General features: G+C 54.7%; 6 protein-coding genes across 6 annotated transcripts; 4 read left to right on the forward strand and 2 right to left on the reverse strand.

Annotated features, from left to right (window-relative positions):
• Positions 1-159: 159 nt before the first annotated feature.
• Positions 160-3,601, reverse strand: VDAG_04192 (replication factor C subunit 2). The gene is made up of 5 exons (XM_009650639.1): positions 3,318-3,601; positions 3,188-3,266; positions 3,103-3,133; positions 2,300-3,048; positions 160-2,249 (listed from the first exon to the last, which is right to left on the reverse strand). Exons 1-5 carry the CDS (start codon positions 3,431-3,433, stop codon positions 2,082-2,084), a joined length of 1,143 nt encoding a protein of 380 aa, XP_009648934.1. The 5' UTR covers positions 3,434-3,601; the 3' UTR covers positions 160-2,081.
• Positions 376-1,935, forward strand: VDAG_04193 (uncharacterized protein; the record flags this gene model as incomplete). Its single annotated transcript, XM_009650640.1, has 1 exon — positions 376-1,935. One exon carries the CDS (start codon positions 376-378, stop codon positions 1,933-1,935), a length of 1,560 nt encoding a protein of 519 aa, XP_009648935.1.
• Positions 3,602-4,549: 948 nt separating the features above from the next.
• On the forward strand, positions 4,550-6,703 carry VDAG_04194 (uncharacterized protein; the record flags this gene model as incomplete). The annotated part of the gene is made up of 8 exons (XM_009650641.1): positions 4,550-4,582; positions 4,639-4,672; positions 4,735-4,829; positions 4,891-4,912; positions 4,967-5,063; positions 5,176-5,344; positions 5,399-6,273; positions 6,326-6,703. 8 exons carry the CDS (start codon positions 4,550-4,552, stop codon positions 6,333-6,335), a joined length of 1,335 nt encoding a protein of 444 aa, XP_009648936.1. The 3' UTR covers positions 6,336-6,703.
• Positions 6,704-6,825: 122 nt separating this feature from the next.
• VDAG_04195 (uncharacterized protein) lies at positions 6,826-7,848 on the reverse strand (the record flags this gene model as incomplete). Its single annotated transcript, XM_009650642.1, has 1 exon — positions 6,826-7,848. One exon carries the CDS (start codon positions 7,846-7,848, stop codon positions 6,826-6,828), a length of 1,023 nt encoding a protein of 340 aa, XP_009648937.1.
• A 2,676-nt stretch (positions 7,849-10,524) lies between these two features.
• Positions 10,525-11,710, forward strand: VDAG_04196 (uncharacterized protein). The gene has a single exon (XM_009650643.1). It carries the CDS (start codon positions 10,894-10,896, stop codon positions 11,404-11,406), a length of 513 nt encoding a protein of 170 aa, XP_009648938.1. The 5' UTR covers positions 10,525-10,893; the 3' UTR covers positions 11,407-11,710.
• Positions 11,711-12,754: 1,044 nt separating this feature from the next.
• Positions 12,755-14,600, forward strand: VDAG_04197 (mitochondrial integral membrane protein; the record flags this gene model as incomplete). Its single annotated transcript, XM_009650644.1, has 2 exons — positions 12,755-13,277; positions 13,351-14,600. The coding sequence occupies 2 exons, from the start codon at positions 12,755-12,757 to the stop codon at positions 14,430-14,432; spliced, it is 1,605 nt and encodes a 534-aa protein (XP_009648939.1). The 3' UTR covers positions 14,433-14,600.
• Between the last annotated feature and the right edge of the window lie 1,126 nt (positions 14,601-15,726).

A 15,726-nucleotide genomic window follows, 5' to 3' on the forward strand; every position in this document is an offset into this window, starting at 1 on the left:
AGTACGTCTTGTTGAATGCAGGTAACGAGTCGAGAAGCCTGAAAAGATGGATGATGGGTCGAAAGTGGATGGGTGTGGCTGGTGGGGTATGCAGCGCGCGAGGTCACGTGCTCCGGTAACAAGTCAAGCCACAATCACTCACTGAGGGTTGACAAGAGTGAATGTGATGGTACGTCCTTGACAATCTGGCGGCCAATCCGATGGATACCTAAATGCTGGGATCTATTGACATATTCTGTACGGTATCACGGGTGTTGCCGGCTTTTCCTCTACAGGTTCGTCATTTGGTTCATCACGTCGACGATCGGATGAATACTCGGACCTTGTTTACCGCATCACCATCGACTGAGTTTGGCAGTGAGACGGTCAATTAGAATGGTACAGAACACCGAGCCAGAGGCTATTCAGCAAATAAAGTCGACCCTCGAGCCTTACATCAAGCCGAGGGAGCAAGTCTCTTACATCAGGCGCGTTCTGGCTCTCCATCTACAACGGCAACGCCAGACCGACACACTACAGCGCCCGCTGTCACTGCTTCAAGCCAGCGACCAGGTTCAGCATCATCGAGAAACTCATGGACTGCAGCGGGATTACTTAAGGGCAGTTCGAGCCAATATCAAAGCACGCCAGGAACATGCGCAGCTTAGTGAAACCTCGCTGTCCGACACGGCTCCAGTCAAACACCAGCAGAGCTCGGCGGACCACTTGCGGGAACACCTCGCGCTCATCAAGCTACAACAGAAACATGAAAGGCTCGCAGCGATACAGAAGCATCTAGACACACTCACACAGCAGCCAGTAGCATCACCCGATTTCCTGAACCTCGAAGAGATTTACAATGACTCGATTGAACTGCCACAAGTGCCCCGCGAAGTGGTTAACAGTTTCGGTACAGACACCACAGCCGCCAAAGCTGACCTCGCCGCTGTCGTCAACGAGATGGAAAAAGTGGTTTTGCGCACTAAGATTCTCCTGCGACAAGAAGAAAAGCTCCTCAATGTGGTGCGGGACCGCGTCGAACCCGGCAAAGACGCTATCGGTGAGATGGCGAGGCTGCACGCTCTGAACGTTACACGGAATGAGCTCATCAACTGGATCGAGACCGAGCTTAGCAAGGCAACTGGTGACGATGCAGACCAAGACACTTTAGGAGAACCTCCCAACAACGGCGTCGAAGCTGGTTCTGCAGACGTCGACTTGTCGCAGCAACTTGCTCAGGTGAAGGAGAAATATGCAAGCTACGTTGCGACGCGCAAGTCCCTCCTGACACTCGCCTCTCAACGCACACGCCCAATCATCAAGCTCAGCCAAACATCGGAGACGCCAAGGGTGGAAGAGGCGGAAGACTTACCTTCATCTGCTGGACACATTATGCTTCCCTACCTAGAGGACCTTCTCGATCTATCACGGCAGCAAAAGGGCATGATCCAACAAAAGTCTCATATCAACAACATCTTGGCTCAGCAAGTCAAAGATACGAGACAAATTCTGGTTCACCTGGCTGAGGAAAGCCAACTTCTTCCAAGCCACTCCATGCCAGCCGCCAAGAGAGGTAAATTGGGCTTTGATGAGCACATGTCAGCAGCTGCGTCAGACACACCAGACACAGTCAGTCAAGTCAGGCCGTGGGTGTATGCCGCGGACTCGGCAAAGATCTCCACGATGGAGACTGTAGCGGAGAAGGTCGAAGAAGGGCACCTAGCACTCGAGGGGTCTATGAAGGCGCTTCACGACGTTGAACAGCTCTTTGGACGAAAACGCAATGAACATGACAGGGTGATTACAGGCGACACCACAGAAGACGATATTTGGTTGACAGAAGAACCATCACGCAAGGCTGGAGCAAGACAGCACCCGGATGCTGCCACATTCAAATGGGGTAATCGAGCCAACCCTTGGGCTGTCTTGGATGGTAAGCTGGGCCTCATGGGTTGACATGACTGATATAGAGCAAGGAAAGCACAAAATCGCCACGACGATAATGGAGCGCTTTCAAATCAACCTTCATAATTGTGAACTATCCCCAGTTTCCCCAACTCCTTCCAGTTTTGTTCTCGCATGTCCATGCAACACCATCTCAATTAACTCCGGCCGGCCATGATTCCCGATATCCTGAGCGAAAGGTCAAGGATTGAAAGATGCTCGTCTGCACCGTCAACAAGCCGCTTGTCTACCTCGGAAAAGATGAGAACTATCTTGTTTTTCTGAACGTCAGGAATGGCCTCGTCGTAAACGATATGCTGGTAGAGCTATTGAGAGTCAGTTTTGCAGGTCTAGAAGTGGAGGTGTGAAGGCCTACTTGAGAGACAACCTGGCCTGCACTCCAGCCATCGGCCACCATCTCCTCAACTACACCGGCGACATTCTGATACGTGTCCCCGGACTTTTGAGGACGGATTGCAGTTGTCAATTTGTTGATCGTTGACTCGGGGATGACACCAGCAATATCTTCAATGATCTTGACCGTAATCGGCTTCTTGTCAACGTCCATCGACTGGTCCCCGTCGGCATTCTCCGTCGCCCCGACAAGTCGCGCGGCACTTTGCAGAAACGTGATGGCCTTTCGCAAGTCACCCTCGCTGCATTTGATCAGGGCATCAACAGCACCTTCTTCGAGCTCGACACCCTCATTCTTCGCAATCTCTTCCAGCCTTCGCTTAGCGTTCCCCTGGTCCAGGCTCTTGAAACGAAACTTGCTACATCGGCTGGCAAGGGGGTCAATAATGCGTGTGACGTAGTTGCAGATCAGGCAGAACCGTGTGATCTTGCTGTATGTTTCCATTGTACGACGCAGAGCGCTTTGCGCGTCTTGCGTCATTGAATCGGCCTCGTCGAGGATGATGATCTTGAAGGGAGGGCAAGGATATCGCTTCTTGTACTCGGCAGTCGGATTCGTCAATTGCATGCGTGCAAAGTTTTTGACCTTCTCGCGTACGATGGAGATACCTCGTTCGTCAGAAGCGTTCAGCTCGAGGACGCGAGTCTTGATGAGTTCGGGGCCGTAGAGCTCCTTTGCAAGAGCGAGGATGGTCGAGGTTTTGCCGGTACCTGATGACAGTTAACAACCCCTGTCGAGCATGAAGGAGTTCCATATTCATGTACCTGGCGGGCCGTAGAACAGCATATGTGGAAGCTTTCTGCCGTCAGCATCTCATTGCGTCGCGTTCCGAATCTTTCAGTCACGTACATTGGAGGCTTGCAGAGTGCGCTGCAGGATAGTCACAGTATGGTCCTGGGCCGTGACGTCGCTGAGGGTCTTCGGACGGCTGGAAATAATTAGTATCGGGTTTCAAACGTAAACTCAGGACAACGCGTACTATTTCTCGACCCACGGTTGCGCTCGTGGTGGCTGCGAAGACTTGTCCTGCTTTTGGGATGAAGCGCCATTGGCCGCTGCTTGCTTTCTTGCTTTGAGATCGAAGAAGCTAGCCATCGTGATTGTATTGGTGGAAAGGGGAGGCAGGAAGGGGTCCTTGGTGGTATCCTCAGTATCGTCTCTGAAGAGAATCTGCGAGACTGGCAATGGTATAGAAATCTAGTAGGTCGGAATTGGCCCAGTTGACGCGTGCCAGAAATCCATTTACGCGTCAATTGGCCCCGCGAGATGCACCGATTGTGGCAGGGGTTGGGGTGCAAGGCAGCGACGTGGATGCCTGCGTCAAGCGGAGGTGGGTCCATACTGTACCGCCGTAGTTGAGATACCTACTAGGTACGGTGGGCCAGTACTAGGACGCAGCTCAATCAGTCGCTGTTTGTGTGGTAAACCCTGACAGGTAAGTACCTCAAGGTGCTTAAAGTATCGTCCTTCCCTTGGAGTAAATGACTTCATGAGCCGAAGCTTCCTGCTGTATCTACCTGGAGGTACCTACCCTGAAGGCTGGGCTGTGATCGGCGACAAGAAGAAACAGCCTATGCTTTGCACGGTAAGGCCTCCACCAGGAAGACCTTGATGACCCAGAAATAGAATGCTGTCATCTGTTGAGCACAGTGGTAACAAACGGCCCGTGTCAACCGTGCATCGTGCGTTTGCGTCTCGTCTCTACCAATTGGATGTGGGGTACTCGTAGAACATGTGACCTTAACCATCCTATCGTCTGCCTCATCGTATTCCGCATACACACGGCTCGGTCTCTAGAAGGCTGTCGAGAGCAGCTTCTCCTCCAGTCTACACTTACATGAGATCTAATTTGCGAGGCTCATGAGAAAACTCTGTTGATCGATGCAACCTGGAGGCCTGTGTGAACAAGAAGCTATCTTGTCAGCCCCGCGGCTACCCCGCCAAACAGCTCCTGCCTCGACGGTTTTCCCTCTACAACCCGTTACCGCTGGACTCAACCCGTTGCATCTTGCCTGCCACGACCTTCCATTCCGTGCTGCTGCCTGCATACCCATCCAGGCACCGACCGTCCTTTCCGCGACAGATATATCTCGAACGCTTGGGTCAAACTGCGACGCATGATACAGTACCTGGTCCTACCCCCTCTGTGGACAGAACCAACTGTGCGTGACGAAGACACAACTGGGCGTCAAACCCTGAAAGTCGCTTGTCATGGCTGATCAGTCGATTATCCGGATTACAAAGGTTCGCATCAGTCAATTCTAGCATCGGGCATGTGGCGCTGACCATGCTGTCTGTAGGAGCTCAGCGATCTCCAGCGATCCTCCGACCTATGTACGAAGCGACGCCTCTTCCCAACATCCCCAACGATTTGACTGACGTACAATATCATGAAGCACTTGCTGTGGCATGTAGAGATGTCGATGTTCGTAACGTGCGCGCCATGATTATCGGTCCAGCCGATACTCCGTACGAGTTCGGCTTCTTCGAGGTGGGTTCTTCAAGAGTTGAAGAAGAAGCAAGCCTTACCCCGTCACTAACCATTTGTCAAGTTTGCTTTCAAGTTCAACAAGGGTAGCTCTCATTCTCAAAGCCGAGGCACGAGTAAAGTGCTGATACCTTGCCTAGACTATCCGCGCAAGTCGCCCCAGGTCACGGCTGTCACAACCAACTCAGGTCGATGTCGCTTTAACCCAAATATTTACTCAACTGGCAAAGTCTGCCTGTAAGTTGTGGTCTAAATCTACCAAATACTTGTTTCGCTAATTTTTTCAAGGTCTATCTTGGGGTAACCATCCTTTGCCTGTCACTGTCTTCACCAACTAATGACGATGTAGCACATGGCGTGGAGAACGGGGCGAGGAGTGGTCTGCAGCTCAAGGACTTGAATCAATCCTACTATCGATCCAGAGCCTGATGTCAGGAAATCCTTACGAGAACGAGCCTGGATTCGAGGAAGCGAACGATCCATCTGACAAGAAGAATCAAGAGGCATACGTGCAAAAGGTCAGCAATGCCGGTGAGCTTGGTCATGGAGACAGGAAGACTGACGGGATGCAGATACGCCACGAGTCACTTCGAATCTCAGTAATACAGCGTATGGAACAATATCTCGGCCTCGCCCCAGACGGCATGGCGCTCGCATCTCAGTCCGCGGCCGATCATGATAGCCTTGAGCAAGACCTGGATGACCTTGACGAGTCGTCAGTGCCCTTTGAACCGTTCAAAGACCTTTGCAAGCGCAGATTTCTCTGGTACTACGATTCCTATCTGGAAGCCATCCGAAAGGCCAAAGCAGAGGTCAAAGATCATCAGCCCTTCGTCCGCATGCCTTTCGAAGGTTCCAGTAATTCCATGGAGGGCAAGTTCAACTATACCGAGCTTGAGCGTCGTCTGCACAACATCAAGAGAGCCATCGATGCCGAGCTCGACGACTGGGCCAGGGAGGGCCTTGACGCCAAAAGGAGAGATACTACCGTCAGTGTGAATCTGCAGCACCAGTTCGAGCAGATCATCCAGAATTTCAAGCGTAGGGACATACCCCACGACATACAACTGGAGGACCACAACCCCTTCGTGTGGGTTATCACATACTTCGGCAGACCCATGACCAACCTCGACGGAGGACTTTTCAAGATCAAGATTCACTTCAGCCCCAGGTTTCCTGACGAGCAGCCTCGCGTCAAGTTCAGCACCAAGATCTTCCACCATCGCATTGCGCTCGACGGCACGGCATGCTACTCGCCAAACCCCATGAGGAAAGAAGATGTACTCACACATATCGAGGCTGTCATTGATAACCTTGAGGAGGAGGACCCCGCTTACGATCCCCGAACTTTGGTAAACCTTGAGGCCAATCAACTGTACTGGAGTGGTGCAGACGGAAGGAGGAATTACAACCGCCGTCTGAGGAGATCCGTGCAGCAGAGCACCGAGTGAGTGCCCATGTTCTCACACTACTACTGCCTCAGAACTGACATGGTCTAGGGACTTCTGAGCGGTTTCACGAAGCAAATCTCAATCTTAGGGGGCCACGCTGCAGCTTTCTGGAGGATGGAAACTTGTACTTGGGTTGGGGGCTTTGTGCATTGCATGGTCAAAGGGCGAATGGCAGACCATCACACATTATGAGGAACACCGAGGCGAAGGCCAGCATTCGTATGATAGGCGTTTGGACCAGGCTTGGGGTAATATACCACGAAGGACAGGGAGAAAGGTTGCGATTACTAGCTAGATTCTCCACCACAACATGGATAATTTGTATGATAACGTGGCGGGCAAACGGCGGCTGAGTGCGCGAGGTGAAAGCAGGTGAAATCGCGCTCATTGGGAGCGCCATGCAATCAAGACAATAGTGTCACAGCTACTCTAATCATGAACCCATCAAACATGAAATCGTCAACATGATATGGTGTCCTGCACGCAAGGGAAGCCTCTTCCACAGCCTTTCCACGTCATATCCTGTTTCTGCGATTCCACTCCCTTCCTCAGCGCCGGCCACCCCGTGGCTTCTTTGTGTCCAGTTTATCCCGGCCGGGCATATACGGTGCCGCAACGCCCACAAAGTCCGCCCTATTCCCGTCGGTGCTGCCTTTGAATTCAAAGGCGCCATCGGACCCCACGACGGCTGGCTGGCCCTGGTTCGGGCGGGCCCGCTGCTCGGCATGTAGCTTGTCGAGCGAGTCGCCGACGACAGCGTACTGCGCCCAGTTGATGGGCGGACACCGAACAACATTTTGCGGACGCGGCAGGTTCTTCCACGGCTTCGGCGGTTCGGCGCTCTTGGCTTTCGACTTGGGCTTCGGCTGCCGTGGCGGGCCCCCGTCGACGGCGGATCCACCTGTCAGCGGCACGTCGCCTGGAGGCGCGGCTTCAGAGTCGTCGTCATCGTCGCTCTCGTCCTCGGAGGATGAGGAGTCGTGCGCCTGCGCCGTGGGGAAGAGGGGGTCTTGCTGGCCGCGGATCTTGTTGGCGGTCAGGTCGGCGAGGAACGCTTCGGGATCGGCGGCAGCGGCATCTTTTGCCGCGCCGAGAGCACGTATGTCGTTGGCCGCCCTCTGGCGCTGGAGCTGCAGGATGGATATGGCGGACTTGAGGGCCAGGACGTCGGGGTTCGCGTCAAAGTCGATCGGTTCGGGGCGCGGTGGGGGGATGGCCGTCGCTGCGGCGTCGGGCACGGGTTGGTTGTGGGTGAATGTCTGGCGACCTGCGGAAAAGGATGCGGCTGAGGAGGCAGGGGGCGGGAGTTGTTGCGGGTTTGGGAGCGGCGGAAGCTCGGTCGCGGGGAGTGTTGGTGTTATGGGACTGATTGGGGGCCGCACTGGCGAGGTTGAACGGGATTGTGATTGTGGCGCGCTGCCTAATGGGTTTGCTGTTGACGGCACTGTCGGTGGCGCCTGCGCCTGAGGTCGGCCTTGAGTCTGAGCCTGGGCATGTGCTTGTTGTGCCTCGAATGGTGTGGCTGTCGTGCGTGGGGACACGGAGTCAGTGGATATCGTGAGGCCAGGCATGGTATCAACGGGTAGTGGTCTGTGGTGTTGAGGGAAGGTGGTTGGTGCGGCGGCCTTGAGCGACGTCGGCTTCAAGCGGGCATGGCGGGGTGTAGAGGTGGGGGTGGTCTGAGCGCAGGGGCGAGACCACTGGGTCATCACTGAATGGCGATGGCTGGCGCACTGGCAGGGCGCATTTGCACACACACCTCTGTCAGCTGACAAAGATTCAACATCTGAATCCCCCTAGTGGAGTACATAGTACCTAGTCTTGCTAGTACATGTAGTAGGCCATATGTCTGGTAAGGCGTTCAGGACCAGAACACGTGTGATTCAACCAAATATCCGTTTAGCGTACAGCATTCTCAACTGTCTATTGAGCAAGGTTCACGGGGGCTGCGGCTCACAGTGCGTCAACAAGAGCTGAACAAACACGCGGCAACAGAATTCCGGTCCAATTTATCATCCTTGATGTTCTTCTCAATCCAGGCCGCGCAAAACCCAGTAGTCAGTGCCCCATGCAACGCACACTACAAGGATGGCCCGCATTGCACAGACTCCCGATGCAAGATTTGACGAGACCCGGGCCACCCATGCCGTTCCTGTGGGCGGGCAAGGCGGGCTGCGTCTGCCAGACCAGCAGCGAGCGCTTGGGGGCACGGCGTTTCCAACAAATTTACCGGATGGAAGCCCCAATACTCAAGTTGAGAGCATGCCACCTTGCTGATCAGGTATAACCCAACAATTGGGATGATCGGCAGCGGCTAATCCGATATTGTATTCAACCACGTGACCAGCCAACGAGACCCTAGTGCAGCCTCACAGGGCCTCGATCTCGAAGCCGCTATGCTACGTATACAACATGTACGCCGTTTGCCTGTTCGGGGTGTTTCGCGTGTTTTTGCCATCGGAATTCCCGCCAGCGAAGGCGCCTTTTTGGGCGCCCATCCCCACATGTCAATGCCTGGCGGCGAGGTCTCGACATGGGGCCGTCACATGGAAGATGAGGAAAAGCAGAAAAAAAAGACGACCCGCGCCCTAGTTCCGCAAGAATGGCTGAACAGGACCAAGTCGGACGATAGCCTGCCAAGGCCGATCTCTCAATTTCACGCCGGCCACGCCCAAGTCAATCGGTACGATTCCCATCAGCATGGTGTCGTCTGCTGCCCTGAGCGTTCTCCAATTACAGGTTGAGTTTGCGAGCTTTCCTTCTTTCTTGTGCCATCTGACCTCGTATTGATCACGAGCAGACCCTGTAGGGAGTATGCCTGCCGGCTGGCCTGCTCTTGGCTCAAGATGCATGCACGTTCATCACAAGTCATAATTCACATTACATGTAGACCACCTACCCATGTACATATCTTACGCCAGGCTTCTTCGTAACAGATATGTGGCACATGATCTCGGCATAATGGAGATGGGCCAGCCAAGCCCAAGGAAGCGCCACCAACTGCGATGCCCCAAGGAAGCTCGGCGTTGAGCGTCGAGGCTTGAGAGCTGAGCGTTCCACCCCAGTCCATTTAGCGCAATGCAACTTCACACCTCCATCCAAATCCTCTGTAGTCGAGCTCCGCCTATCGGTCTCGCACCAGTCGATTCACAGAACACCGAGCTGTGGCTTGCGTGATTCAACAGACCCTGGGAAGGTGCCTGGGAGGTAGTCAAGATGATGAGTCGCGACTTCCTCTCCGTCCGATCAAGTCTAGGCTTCCCCACTTGCCTCCCGTGGCCGTTGGAACACTCCCCCGGTTCATCTTTCCTCATGTCTCACTGCCACATGTAGTGCCCGTGGTCGTCCTCTCCCCCCACCCCTCTCTCTTTGTCGATCTTCTTCAGAGACGCGTACTGGGAGCAAAGAAGACGTTTGACATCCTTTGTTGGCGTTGAAAGCTATTGTCCTTCGTTTCAATACCTTTCGCCGAGGCAGGTGCTCCTGGGAGCTGGGCTACTGATTCTGCATTTCGTTACACTCGTCGCACCGACCTGGTGCTGGCTTGGTTCATTACACTAGTATTCAGCACCACTGGAGCTCATCGCCGCCAGCGAGACGTCGAATTCGCCCTGTATCACCACACCGTCTTACGACTGAAAAGCCCTCTTCAGCTATGGCTGTCTGATATAGTAATCACTTGGACGAATCCCAAGAGCTGGGACCACTCAACTGCAGTTCCCTGCCTGCATCTTGACATCACCCCTGCGCAACGCACAGCAAGACCTCATCTACTGGCTACACCGGTCATCCGAATTCATCGAGACAGATCTACTTCCACTGTCAACCAAACAATGCCTTCATTTGGCCGCTTCAAGTCACACATCAATAGCCGGGAGAATCTAGAAACTGGCACAGCGACCCAAAAGCCGGCGCTGCGAAATTTCTCGTACCCCACAACTCTTGGGCATCTCAATATTCGAAAATCGACACCCAAGTCTGATCAGAGGCCTCAATCGTTTTCTTGGGACACCTTCAGTCAAGCCTGCAACTCGTCGTCGTGCCCACCTACGCAGCGCATCCCAGCTGTGCCTGACACTGACGGCTCCCTCTAGCACTGGGCAGCTTCTGGACAGCCGAACCGACAAGCAGAGGATCATTCTTTAGATTCCTCTTTCTGCATTGGCGTGGACTACAACACCCTTAAAGGCGCCGACAAAGCGACCTCAGTGGACGAGTTTCGTCGAAGCAGCCTCTCCAGCAAGGAGACCACGAATCTGCAGCCCTCAAATTGGGAGCCTCACGAATTAGAGGGTCGGAGTTCATCTGAGCCTCTCTTATCTCGGTCTCACCGGAGTTCATCTGTTCAGTTCCATAATCGACCCCTCGAATTCGAGCAAAAGAAGATTCGGCGGCGGTCGTACCTTCCGGCGACTCCACGACATAGGTCTGTTCACTCGTTGGACAGCAGACTTGCCTTTGTCCACTCTTTCGTTTCGACTGGATCAGTTACGAGGACAAGCATCACACCAGAGACTACGGCTAACCTCATGGGCAAGCCGTGGGATAAGCTCGGTACAGCAGTTGGAAAGAAAGAACCTCACTCCGCGACGACAGTTGACACACAAAGTCTCGCCATGCCGGCAAGGATTGAGAGTGCGGGCTTGTTTGCAGCAAGCCCTGCGCCATCGTCGTCTCGAGCCTCAAGAAACCGCTCCATCTCCGAGTATAGCCCGTCCATTACAAGCAGTGATGGCACTCGTCGCAAGGACAAGACTGGGAGCCGAGAGGCAAAACAAAAGGATGGCAAAGGGCGTTGGCTCAGCCAAGTAAAAGAGTGGTTCAGTGCTGGCGAACCATCGGCCCACGACTGGAAACAATTCAAGAAGGAAGAATACCAACGGAGAGGCATTAGCATGGGTGATCCCAACGCACAGGCCAAAATGCATGCCCCCATCGGCCAAATACCGAAGAGCGCCACCAAGCCGTCTGGCGGACCTGATCCCGCAAAAATGGCACGGAAACGGGCCGAGCAGAGGTTGAACAGCCCCTCATACGCCGGGACTCCGCCAAAGACGGCGCAGTCCATCTCCTCTGGATCAACCTCTAGCTTCAAGGATCGGAACATTATCGCTCCTTGGGCCTCCTGAGTACAGGTTCTTGCCGTGCTGCAATGTCTTGGCGGAACGAGTTCGATGGATGAAGAATCATTCCTGAAGGCTGTCATGGCTCGCTGGAATGCTGAACCGTGGTGATGGAGGACGTATTCGGCGTGTTGGGCGTCGATGTGTGAGACATCGAGTGCACAAGCCTCCCTCAACCAGTCGCATGTTGCAAGCGTCGTATTGCTCTCTTTACTTTGCCGTCTCTTTCGTTGATCAGCTTTCTTCAAGATACCCTTTTTGGCCCGTCCGGGCGCTTAATCATTCAATACCAAATTTAGTACCAAGCCGTGTCTCTTTTTTTCGAGCATGTACTGGTGATTCTGGCTGAGGGCGAACAAAGTGTCGAGGTCGTAGTGTCTCGAATCAAGGCTTTCGAAGCTTTCTTGCGTTCCTTACCAACAAGGAGAAGTAAGTGGACAAATTCAAGGACTTGAAGGACTTCCTCATGGTGCATGACGAACCACGTCAGGTAGCGTGCTATCGTGGTCATGGGAAGCACCACCGTTTCGCCCCTACTTCATCGTCACGATCGATCGGGTGTCGCAATGCCGCCACACGCCAGTCCAACTAGGCAACAGCCCCCAAGCACTGAACGCCCAGTCGCGTCACCGTTCAACATGATCAGTCCAGAAGGGGAGAAATCAGGCCAGTCACCCGACTTTTCCAAGACCCGATCCGGCGCACAAGCTAGCACTGCCAACGCTTCGCCGTGAGGCCTTGTCGTTTCAGCAGTAGCAGCAGCAGCAGCAGCGAGGGCTCTCCTCCCGCTTTGAGGCGAGGCAGGCTCCAAAGCTTGCTTCGCGGCCGCGATCAGAGGGGGGATCTTCGATGGGAGCGGCGCCGCCGGCCGGAGCTAGTGTCCCGGGGTGGGCAGGAGAGGGAGTGGTGGGCCAAGGAGATTGGGCGCTGGCGGGCGGCTAGTGGGGAGCTACCGCCCCGAAAGCGCAATGCTGGGGAATGACGTACTCGATGGGAAGCTTGGTAGTACACGATGAGGAAAGCTTGACGAGAGCTGAAGTGGGGGGCGGGAGTGGAATGCAATGGGATAAAATGCCCCTTGGTCTGGGACGCATGGCATTTATTAGGTCGGAACAGCGGGATTGTTTTGTCGATTGTCCTTCCTTGAAGTTTGTTGGCACTCGAATGCCGCACTTCCTTCCCTCTTCTCTTGACCTCTTCGACAACACCTCGCTGCTGCATCGTCTTTGGAGAGAGGTGCATAACGCCAACAACAAACAACAACAGCATCCGGCAAGACGGATCGATACCATTCAGGCTTTGACTGTCACGGAGGGCCACCGTTTTATCGTGTCACCGCAATCATAAAGTCAACATGGTTTCCCTTTTCGGGTCGAGCAACAAGCACGACAATGAGAATGAGCCAAACGGCGAATCGGCATCTGCAACGGAGCCTCGCCGCTCAGCCGAGGACCTGCGGCCCGCGCCCAACGAACATACGCGACTGCTGCCAAACCGACTCGACAGCGACCGGCCTTTCTTGACGGCCGATGACCCTGCCGTGAGTCCTTACAACTTGTGGGCCGTGCGGGTGACGCGCTACGCGACAGTGCTGTTCGCCATCATCTCGTTCATCTGGTGGGCTCTGCTGCTCGTCGCCACCTTTGTAACGCCGCCGGGAATGCACACCAGAGGCTCTGGCTTTTACTCGTTCAGCTATGCGAGCCTGTCGCTCTTTACGATTGTTTTTGTCTTGGTCTTCTTCGGCGCGCCCTCGCGAGCTGTGAGAATACTCAGCGTGTTCATGGCCTTCATGCTGTTTGTCGACATGATTATCACGCTTGCAGTGCAACGGAACCGGCATGAAGAGGGCTGGGTCGGTATTACGAGTGTCATCTGTAAGTTGCAGGCCCAAAAGTGCATGGCTGAGAAAGGTCGGCGAGTTGCAGACCGCCATACTAACATCCACAGGGGCTCTATTCGTGAGCCTGTGGGCTCTGATTGCGGACCGAACTGTCAAATGGGGCAAAGCTGAGGAGGAGGAACGGTTGACTGGTCGCATTGAGACAAGGCGGTCAGTCCTCGAATGGACCGCCGTCCTCTTCTCAACAATCGCCTACGTTGTCCTGTCGATCGTCGTCGTTCTTCTTACCTTGACTCTCATAGTCCGATCACTCGATGCGGGCGTGGCTCCTCCGGGCAAACGATACTGGGTCGATGGCGACAAATACCAGATCCATGTCCACTGCGAAGGTTACCACACGAACACTATGGGCAAGAAGCTGCCAACTGTTTTGTTCGAAGGCGGCGAGGTGCCCGTGGAGAATGGCCTCTGGCAATTTGCCGACAATGCCGTCAAGAACGGTTCGATCACGCGCTACTGCTTTGCTGATCGCCCTGGCTTCGCCTGGAGCGACACAGCTCCTTCGCCGCTGTCTGCTGGAATGGCCACTGACGCTCTGAGCGAAGCTCTTGCCCGGGCTGGCGAGACTGGCCCTTGGGTGGTTGCCGGCGCTGGAATTGGCTCGATGTACACTCGTGTCTTCTCCTCTCGCCACGGAAAAGAGGTTCGCGGCATCATGCTCATCGATCCTATCCATGAGGATCTGCTAGGCCGCTTTGCGACACCTGGGCGAGGTTTCCTGCTTTGGCTGCGTGGCGTCATCTCGCCGCTCGGTCTTGACAGGCTTCTGGGCGCGCTTTTCAAGGGCCGCAACGGGAATGATCGGATCTGGGGCTGTGCCGCTCTTCAGGGCGGCAAAACCATCTTCGCCAAGCTGCAAGAAAGCCTGGTCGCGGACACTCTGTCGAAGCGCGACGTGACCTCGGCGCGTGCAATTCAGTACCCCGCCACGCCGCTGGTCCTCATCAGCTCAGGGGTTGAGATGCGCAGGGACAGCCAGTGGGAGGACAAGCAGAGGGATCTGAGCCAGCTGACGAGGAAGCTGCAGTACTGGGACATTGTCGAGAAGGCACCTCATCAGGTGTGGTCGACATTTGAAGGACGGGAAAGGATTGAGAAGCGACTGAAGGAGATGGTCCATGAGCTGTAGTCGGGTTCTTTCATCTGTTCTTACTCAGAGGCATGGGCATAGGTAGGACATCCAGTCCGTGGTCAGGTTCGGAGTTTGCGGTCATGTGGGTTTCACTACTTAATTTCGGTGTGAAATGGTTGGCGAGCTTGTAACAAGAAATCGAGATCTTTGATGCCGCTGCGTGGCAACTGGTTTCTGGTGATGCTCCTCTCGTTCCTGATCGCAGTTCTTGCCATCCACCTTGAATTGTGCTGGCACAGAAAGACAGATAGCGAATATTGACTTGCCATCCTAGGTGGAATGTGTCGTCTACTTGATTTACTGTCTTTTGACGAGCGTTCTTGTAGAGAAACTCGTGTGTTGCCTCGGCGCGTGTTCACGTCCTCAGCCACGGGTAATTTTGAAACAGGCGAGGCTTGTGAGGGGGGCAGAGGGTCTGGCGGGGAAGCCGGCCGAGTTCTCTCGTATCGCGCTATTAAAAACGATATTCCATCAATCACTGGACCTCGTGCCGTGGAGTAAACTCGTTAAGCGTAAAAAAACACGAGGCGCTGGCGTTTTGCGGCCAGATCCAGAAGATAGGGTCCGATCCAGACACATTCGACGGGCCTTAAAATAGCAGCGGAGCAGAGTCGCGGCGGGCTGATGGTGTTGATTCTGGCCGGGACACTTACAAGTACCTGGCCAAATGCCGGGCAAGGCTCGATTGAGGACAGGAGCCCGTGTCTTTACGGACAAGGCGAACCAAGAATCAGTAACATTATGACAGCCTTTTCCAAGGGGGGACCCGGTGTGAAAAATGTGGGAACTAGGCTCGAGCTGGGGTGACCTTCGATAGGGAGCAGCTTCAGGGTCCACGGCCCACCGATGTCATTGGCATTTATTGGCCTTGGTGGAAGCGCAAGGGGGGGCGGCAAGCCAGTTGTGGATGGCAGATGTACCAAGTAATGATGGCCGGTGTTGTGGGAAGATGAGATGCTAGGTTGGCAATGGTCGTTGACGATCGCTTCGAACCTGAAACCCCTTGCTTGCACATGCCTGCGCGCCTGCCCGCCCGCCCGCTTGCCTGCGTCCCAGGCGAGGTCGCTCCTCCCGCTTCCCGCTGGTGGTGTTAGGTTTCGCCTTCCGCCGTGTCTTCTGCCAGACGAGACTTTGCATGGGCATGGAACCTTCGCTCGCACCATCTTAGGTACATCAGTCAGGTCACTGCATCATCCACTGACCCGTCGTCTGTACCTGCCTGGCCTTACCCTCCCTCCCCTTGCCTGTCCATGCCTGCCCAACCCGACTGGCCCTGCCCCGGCTTTCCTCC

Source organism: Verticillium dahliae, genomic scaffold (genome assembly GCF_000150675.1).
Source record: "Verticillium dahliae VdLs.17 supercont1.7 genomic scaffold, whole genome shotgun sequence".
In the NCBI taxonomy this organism is placed as follows: Eukaryota; Fungi; Ascomycota; class Sordariomycetes; order Glomerellales; family Plectosphaerellaceae; genus Verticillium; species Verticillium dahliae.